General features: G+C 55.3%; 1 protein-coding gene across 1 annotated transcript; it reads left to right on the top strand.

Annotated features, from left to right (window-relative positions):
- Positions 1 to 293: 293 nt before the first annotated feature.
- On the top strand, positions 294 to 6,630 carry TMEM187 (transmembrane protein 187). Its single transcript, XM_033118903.1, has 2 exons — positions 294 to 585; positions 4,236 to 6,630. Exon 2 carries the CDS (start codon positions 4,483 to 4,485, stop codon positions 5,281 to 5,283), a length of 801 nt encoding a protein of 266 aa, XP_032974794.1. The 5' UTR covers positions 294 to 585; positions 4,236 to 4,482; the 3' UTR covers positions 5,284 to 6,630.
- The last annotated feature ends 2,157 nt before the right edge of the window (positions 6,631 to 8,787 follow it).

Here is an 8,787-nt window from a genome sequence, read left to right as displayed (position 1 = left end):
CATAATAAGAGTCGCGCCTCGAGTCGGGCAGGAGACGTTCCCCCGCTCCGCACACTCAGCGTCAGCCGGAGAGGCGGCCCGAAGGCCTCTGCGGAGGGAGCCGGGGGCGGGGCGAGAGTGGGCGGTGACGCGGCCGGCTGGCTCCCAGGCCGGCCGGCTCCCAGGCCGGCCGGCTCCGCCTCCGGGAGCTGCCGCCGCCGCCGCCGCCTCCGCCGCCTCCGCCGCCGCCTCCGCCTCCCGCGCCCCGACAAAACCAGCTGGGTCGCGCGCCGGCACGCCGCCGCGCGCTGGACCGTCCCCCGCCCCGCCGCCTGCAGGGCGGGCGGGCCAGGCTGGTGGCGTTCCAGCCGAGTGGGCGTGCGCGGGAGAGCTCTGTGTTGCCCCGCCTCACCTCACGTCACCCCGCCCCGCCTGCTTCCCAGAGCCCTGCGCCACGCCCCGCGCGCAGGCGCACGGCCGCTTTTCGGGTCCGCCCTTCTTCGAGATTTGAATTTCCCCCAGCGAAGCGAGAGAGGCAAAATACCCGGATGGTGATTGCTGGCCTTTTCGCGCCAATACTGTGAGCTCTCACAACAATCTTGAGAGGTGGGTACTGACGTCGTCCCCTGGTTCCAAATCTGGCATGAGACCGCCTGGGCGCTGCTAGGCGCAGGCTGTAGTGCAGGGGTCCTGCACTGGTCTCTGGGAGCTTGGAGCTACAACAGATTAGTTTTTTCACTTTCTCTCATCTTTATTTTCACCAACCTCTATCCGAAATTTGGCCTTTCCCGCAATTACTAATGTAGGCAGCAGAGCCCAGAGCGTCAGCCAGGTGACTTTGTGACCAATGGAAATGACAGATCACTTTAGATCGTATAGCTCTTGTAGATATCCTGAAATTAAGTAAATGACAAGACCTGCTGGCAGGCAGAATAACTGCTTTGAAATTACTGTAGTTATTCAACCTGCGCATAGATCTAGAATTCAACCTATTAGTAAAGAAGCTCATATATTACTATATCCCGCATTTTCAAAAACATTTTAGTAACTATCTTACGACATATTAAATGTATGTTGTAATTCACTGTTTAACTTTATGCCTTTGGAAGCATTTGTTTGAGAAAGGCCAAAGAGGCGGCCATGCTACCAACTGCCCTAAGTGACCTTGGCCATTCACCTCCGCTCCCTGGCCCTAAGTTCCTCCCTCGTAAAACAAGGAAGCTGAGCTCCTGGTTTCCAGGGGCCTTGCCCCCACTCAGCGATTCTCTCCCCAGAGTTCAAGAATCACTGGTTGCACCAGGCTCCTTGAGCATCCAGGTGGTCTACACTGCCCTCACCTGCTGGGGTGTCCCACATTGCAGCCCTGGGGCTGGTATCCCCTTATCTACGCAGAGGCAGCTGTGCCTGGTTAGTCAGGAACACAACAAGTAGTTGTCAAATGCTACAGGCCAAAGAAGCCACCACTGTAACAGGTGACAGTGGCTCCTGCTTACATGCATTTGCCCCGAGAAGCAGGAGAATCTAAGGAAAGCGTGTTAACCCCTTAGTCCTTAGCCAGGAGATAGTCATGCTTTTTAGGACTCCCCCCAAAGGCCCCAGAACGGCGGCGAGCCTTTGGCCTTTGTTGCCAGGCACTGGGGGAATCTGTGAAGAACTTTCAGTGTCCTTAACAAGGGTCATGGTAGTTCAGGGGTACAGAGGAGCGAGGCCATAAAGCACCCAGCAGTGGTCTTCCTGGCAGACTTGGCAAGTTGGTTTGATTATATGTTGTTTTCAGCTTGCACAAGGGCTCAGGTGGATTCTGTTCAGCAGCCGGAGAGAAGAGTCACTTTCTATGTCCTTCCTGGACCTCTTCTGTCAAGTTGACAGTGTTCCGACTCCTGTCCCCGGCTCTCCTCCAGGCTTGCTGGCAGACAGGAGGGTCAGGCTGCATGGGGTCCCGGAGGCCTGCACTTCATGCCAGGGAGCCAGGCCCCAGAAGGGTGCAGGGAGGCACCCAGAGACACCAGGCAGGGCCTCAGCTCACCTCCCAGCCTGAGTCAGGAGCTGAATGGGGAAGCGCCTGAGAGGAAATGACAGCTGAGTTAGGGGAGCGAGCAGGCCAGGTACAGGAAGGACCAACCACTGTCTCATTCTAGCTGGAGGACAGACTGGGTCTGGGAAGCTCGCAGGGCTACGTGGGGATGGCACTATGATGGCCAAGAGGTTGGCACGGGGTCACGCATGGAGTGGAGAGCCAGCCATTGAAGGCTGTTGCACAGGGGCTTTCACGATCTGACCCAGTCACTTGAGGAAAGCGCTGGGGACTCCTGTGTGTAGACCACTTTAGTGGCCGCTCAGCCTGGAAGTGGGAACGATGGGGTCGGGGTGGCCTAGAGGCTCCTTAGCCAGAGGAAGAGGGTGTGGGAGGTGTGTGACAGTGCCACATGCTGAGATGGAGGCTTGTGGTCAGGGGGAGCGCTTCCATTCACTTGTGGAAACGCTAGGCCTTGTGGCCCTCCTTAAGAGCGAACCCCCAAGGCAGGACAGACAGGAGCAAGAAAGCTTAGCGTGAGGCCCAGCAGTTCCTGGAGAATGCAGGTGGGCCTCACCGAGATGTGACATGGCAAATAGGAACAGAGAAAGAGTAAGGAAAAAGAGCAAAGGTGCTGGCGTGGTGCTTGAATTGAATTGAAATTGAGCAGCTCTCTACTGAGTACTGGAGGGAGAGCAAAGAACTAGCTCCGGTCTCGCCCTTTCAGGGCTCAAACTGCAGGAGGAGAGAGAGACATTGTGCCTGGAAAATAAATGGTGCTAAGTCGTCTTCATACAGAACTCGTTTAATTTACACAAGTCTGCAGGGAGGTACTGGTGGCACCCCCATTCTACAGGTGTGCATACTGAGGCCCAGAATGATTAAGGCCCAAGGTCACATAGTTAGTAGGTGGGGGAGGGCAAGGTTGGAACACAGACAGTCCTTCTCGTCCCCATGCCTGCCTACCTACCTGCCTGCCTGCCCGCCCGCCTACCCGCCTTCCTGCCTGCTGTTTTGGCTTTGAGTCATTTCCAGAACATCGAACCTCTTCTTTCTTAGACATTAGTACATTTCTAGGCTACCAGGCCAACTCACACTACAGCTAGCCCTAAAGCAGTTGGCAGTCAATGATAAGTCTACATTATTTTTAAATTGTGTGTCTGCTTCTGTGACTTCAGGAAATGGAAGGTTTTATCGTGGGCCAAGGAAAGAAGGTGATTTGGGGATGGCATGGCACTTTGGGGGCAGGTAGGAGGGCGAGCCAGGGAAGCAGGCCTGGGGGAGAGCTCCTTGTGCTGCCGGGCCTCACACCCCCTCCTCGCTCTTCTCTTACTCCTCCTATCCCCTCCTCCCCCTGCTCCTCTCCTCCTCCTCCCCTCCTCCTTCCCTCCTCCCCCTGCTCCTGCTCCCTAGTTCTCCCTTCCCACTCCTCCTCCCCTCTTCTCCCTCCTCCTCCCCCTCCTCCCTCTGCTCCTCCCCCTGCTCCTCTCCTCCTCCCCCTGCTCCTCCTTTCCTCCCCTGCTCCTCCCCCTCCTCCCCCTGCTCCTCCCCTCCTCCCCCTACTCCTCCCTCTGCTCCTCCCCTTTCCCTCCTCCTCCCCTCCCTCTGCTCCTCCCCCTGCTCCTCCCCTCCTCCCACTGCTCCTCCCCTCCACCCCCTGCTCCTCCCCTCCTCCCCCACTCCTCCCCTCCTCCTCTCCTCCCCCTCCTCCTCCCTTCCTCCCCCCGCTCCTCCTCTCCTCCTCCCCGTCCTCCTCCCCTCCTCCCCGTTTTTCTCCAGCACACCATCTCTTGCCTTGGATTCCAGAACTCAGACCACAGCTGTAGTTCACTGGGTATTGGTTAAAATGGTTTTGGGGCTAGCCTGGAAACGTACACATTTATGACACCGCTGAGGTGGGAAAGCGTGTTCTGAGTTGTCACAACAGACTGAGGAAAGGTTAGACTGTCTGAATGCAGTGGCTCCAGGGGAACTAGGGCACGGCGCAGGATTGTCATAGTACACAGGTGAAAGAACAGCACAGGTATCAGGAGAGAGGCACGCCACGCCTAGGCGAGAGAGGATTCTGCAGGCTTCTAGAGGCCGTGTGGAAGGAGGTGAACGTACCGTTACTATTGGTTCACTTTTATTTCTGTTTTTTTCTGATGAAAACTTGATGACTCCTGAGGCTGAGAGTCGGGAAGATGGAGGCTCTTTTTTGGATGGTTTTCTGTCTAACCACACTCTTTTTCTAACCACAAAGGAAAAAGGCTGAACGGCCCTCCACTGGTGCCAGCCAATCAGCAGGACCCCCGCCTTCCTCTGGCCCGCCACCACCACTCGGGGCAAGGTCGCAGCATCTGCGTCGGAAATCACGGGGACTTCTTCCTGCTGGCTCAGCTGGGAGGCTGAGGAGTGTTTTGCAAATGCTCTTTATCTGAATGCTGAAATAACGGCAGACGCTGCCCCTCTTTGAAGTTCTCTGCCCCGAGTCACAGCTAGCGTTCCAGATGAAGCCCGAGTCGGGTCAGGCCCTGTGCCATGTGGCCGTGGCCAGCTGCCTCTGTTTGGCCACTGTCTACACGGGCGTCTTTGACGGCGTCTTTGTCCAAGTGGGCTATGAGCACTATGCGGAAGCCCCGGTAGCCAGTCTCCCTGCCTTCCTAGCCATGCCCTTCAACTCACTCATTAACGTGGCCTACGTGCTCCTGGGCGTGTACTGGCTCCAGAGAAATGCCAGCACCCCGGAGCGCTCCGCGGAGATGCAGCGGGCTCGTTACCTGAAGGATGTCTTTGCTGCCATGGCCCTGGTCTACGGCCCCGTGCAGTGGCTGCGGATCGGGACGCAGACGCGCCCTGCCGCCGTGCTCGACCAGTGGTTCACCTTGCCCATCTTTGCGTGGCCAGTGGCCTGGTGCCTCTACCTAGACAGGGGCTGGAAGCCCCACTTGCTCCTTGCCATCGAGTGCCTCTCGCTGTGCAGTTACGGCCTTGCCCTGCTGCACCCCTGTGGGTTTGAGGTTGCACTGGGCGCCCACATCGCTGCCGCTGTGGGCCAGGCCCTGCGTGCCCACGGGCGCTATGGCAGCGTGTGCTCCGGAGTGTACTTGGCTCTGGCCGTGCTCTCCTGTCTGGGCTTTGTGGTCCTCAAGCTATGTGACCATCAGCTGTCACGGTGGCATCTCTTCCAGCGGCTCACGGGCCACTTCTGGTCCAAGGTCTGTGATGTGCTCCAGTTCCACTTTGCATTCTTATTTCTGACAAATTTAAACACTTGCCAGAGACTCCCTCCTGAGAGGAAGATACATTAAAGTGTGAAAAGAAGTTACTTACAGCTGCTGACCCCCCAATGTCAAGGTGGATGGACTATGAGATGATACTTTGTCATCATTGGTAAATTTCCTGGGTGTGATCAGATAGGATGATTACACGGAAAACTCCCTTCCTTCAAAATTATGGGCTTCAATACGTAGGGGTGAAATGTTATACCCTCTGCAACTTAACTTTCAAAGAGATAAAGCAAACATCCAGGTACAAAGAACATGGGGGTTTATTGTACTATTCTTGTAATTTTTCTGTACTTTGAAATTTTTCCAAATAAATGTTGCGGGGAAATGGTGCCAAGAAGAAATCTATGACACTCGCAGCTGGAGAGAGAATGGTTGTCTGCAATAGCTTCGGGACATTGGTTACAAGTGTGGGCTGGTGACAGCACGGTACAGTAGCTTCTGGCCAGTGTGCCAGGCCAGGCAGTGGGCGTACCAGTGAGTGTTGCCAGAGGTGAGGGATCAGGGAGAGTGAGTCATGTGAAATACACGCTCGCAGGCTGATGGGGAAATGGAGGCCAGAGCACTAACTCACCATGATGTCTTGACTGCCAAGCTGACAACAGGTCGCATGGAAGCCACATCACCTCATGTCCTTTGTGGAACAGGGCAGGGTGCACCTACGTGAAGAAACACAAATGAATGTCGAAAGTTCAATTCTCACCAGGGCGTTGCTTGGTGGGTCAACTCCCAGAGCCAGGGTGTGTGCCTCAGAGGTCCTTCGCGGCGAGGGTTACTGAAGCGTCACATGTCTGTCACCATCGGAGAGACCCAGAGCATGGTCTGAGTAATCCCCTTATCCTGCCACTCCGGGTCCTTAGGATCCATGATCTCCTGATGGCACCTCACGGCAGGTCTGTGCAGTTGGCATCTTTAAACCCCTCAGCTTGCTTCTCGTGCACACGGCAGTGTTTGAACCAGTGAGCCTGGGGGTGACACGGGCTGCAGACATGCTAAGGATTCTGCCTTTGCGTTGCCTGCTGCAGACCCTTGGACACCATCCCCCTGTGCGTTCTTTTCCCCCACTTGTTCTTTAGGTGCCTGTTTCATCCTCTGTCACCTGAAAAGCTTCTGGTCTTTAAAGGCAAAGGTGAGGGCAGAGAGAGGATGGCCATGTGCATCTGCTCTGTGCTCCCTAGCGCCTCTCGGGTTGGCATGCGGGCTGTTGCTATGACTACCGACATGCTTTTGAAACTGGGTACCTGAGCCAGATGTTCTGTTCCAGCTGGACTCATCTCAAATGGGTGGTGGGTCCCAACCAAGCCTGGGCAAATGGTGGGGCCTGGCTCAGGACTTGGGGCCCCGAGACAGGGCATGCCAGCAGGGGAAGAGTGGGGCAGGGGCACTTGCGTGGGGAAACAGCTTTGTGCCATTAGAGTTGTCACGAAAGCTCTATGTGCCCTAGAAGAGGAAAAAGCTATGGGCATCTCCAGAGAAGCCACCCTTACCTCAAGGAGGCCAGAGGGAGGGAGTGGGGAAGATGGACTCCCTGGGGTGGCTCAGAGATGGGGCGGGGCAGGCTCATCACCTAGTGTCCAGGTGGCTTTACCCCCCTTCACTCTTTCTCACTTAGCTCTCTCTCTGATGGACCGAGTGGATCCACTGAGAATTGTTGGGGCTTTCCATCGTCTTGCTCATTCCACACCTTTGAGCCACAAGCACCAATAACTTATTTTATTCAATGCCTACTTAGTAAATAACCCTGAGAACCTTCTGGTTTTCATTCCACTCCTGTGTCAGGCTGGGTCTCCACAGGAAACAGGTGGTACGCTCAGATTAGGGTGATGCAGGACGGTTTCATGGAGAACTAACACCATTATGTGGGGGAGGGGGACCACAGGGGGCCTTTGGCGCTCCAAGGCCTGCGGAGACCCTGAACCAGGTGAACTTCACCCAAAGGAGAGACTCCTGTGGCAAAGACACCTCAGGTGGGGCAGAGACTTCCAGAAGCCCCACCGCATTCTCTCCTGCTGAGGGCACCCATCCAAGGTTGTCAGATGAAATGGCAGGACTGTGAATAATGTGTTAGTACCAGTATGTCCAAAATATCACATGGGACGTGCTTATGATGAAAAATTGTTCATTGTTATGTGAAATTCAGATAGAACTGGGTGTCCTGTTTTTTCATTTGCTAAATCAGATAACCCTCCTTTGAACAGACCCAATTAAAGCCAGGGGCCTGGAACCTTCTCTTTCTGCCCCCTGTTTTTGATCAGTGTTTCTCAGTGTGGCCAGTATTAGCCATGCAGCTTCCTGGTCCGCTCTGGCCCTGGCGAGCCCTCGCTTCTGTGGCCAGGACCACAGACAGGCCTCGAACCCAGGGTTTGAGGGTGCCAGCAATATTTGAGATGCTGGAGGGAGGAGGCTGGTGGCTGTGCCCCAGCCTAGCTCTGTTCTGAGGAGTCCTTCTTGCCCCCCCTTTGTTTATCAGCTGTTGTTACTATCACTGTCTCCATCTTACAGCCCCACCCCCCAACACAGCACAGCTGAGAAGCCATCGGTTACCCAATGGACCCTCTCCCCACGTTTGGCCTAACGGTTTAGAGGCTCCAAAGCTGGGAGGAATCGTAGAAACCATCTGCACCAACCCCTCATTTCACAGAAACTGAAACTCCAGAAGTTCAACTTGGCTGGAAGTTGCAACACAGCATTAGAAACCCCGGGTCCTACCCTCCGGCCCGAAGCACCGGCCACCACAGTGGCTCTACCTCTCCTTGGAAGAAGTGACAATAACGTTGACACTAGGCCTCTTCCCAGCCCTGTCGTACTACGGCCTGGGGATTTGCCCCACAGGGAAAATAGTTGCGTTGGTTTTGTTCTGATTATGCAGGGAAAACAGGCTGTGGGTGGGGGGACAATAAGCCCCCTGAGGGTACTCTGGAAGCTGGTGGCCCCACCATGGGACACTACTCCCATGCACTAGTTCTCCCCACTCCACAGCGATGGGCGGAGACCCTGCCCCAGGCCCCATTGGGCTAAGTGACGCTCTGTGCGCATGGGCGGGCAGAGCTGGCACCGGCCCTCTTCCCCTGTCCTCATTTAGCGCACCTTGGTCAGCTTTCGCTCGCCTTTCTTCGGGTCACTCTCAGGCGTGTGATCGAAGGGCACATGGGTTTTAAATCCCTGGGGTGCTTTCCCCACTGACACTCACGATTCACATATCTACCAGTGACGAGAGAGGCCTCCCCGGGCCCCCACCCACCAGCAGGTGTTAGCATGCTTTTTCATTTTGTGCCAATCTGATGGGGGCGAAACAAGATCTCATTGTGGCTCTAACCCACGCCTCTTCCACACACGCATTCACGTGCGCAGCTGGTGCTCTTGCATTTGTCTGTTGGAAGTTTGCTTTCATTCTCCTGGAAGTTCTTTGTTTATAGCCTTGCCTCCTCCTTCTCAATGTGTAGGAACACTTTTTATATTGTAAATATTTACCATTCATCTGTCACACAGATGATAAATACATTTCCTTAATCTATGGTTGCTTCCGAT

This window comes from Rhinolophus ferrumequinum, chromosome X (genome assembly GCF_004115265.2).
Source record: "Rhinolophus ferrumequinum isolate MPI-CBG mRhiFer1 chromosome X, mRhiFer1_v1.p, whole genome shotgun sequence".
Classification (NCBI taxonomy): Eukaryota; Metazoa; Chordata; class Mammalia; order Chiroptera; family Rhinolophidae; genus Rhinolophus; species Rhinolophus ferrumequinum.
Note: the sequence above shows the minus strand (reverse complement) of the source record. Positions and strands in the feature narration are given on the sequence as shown.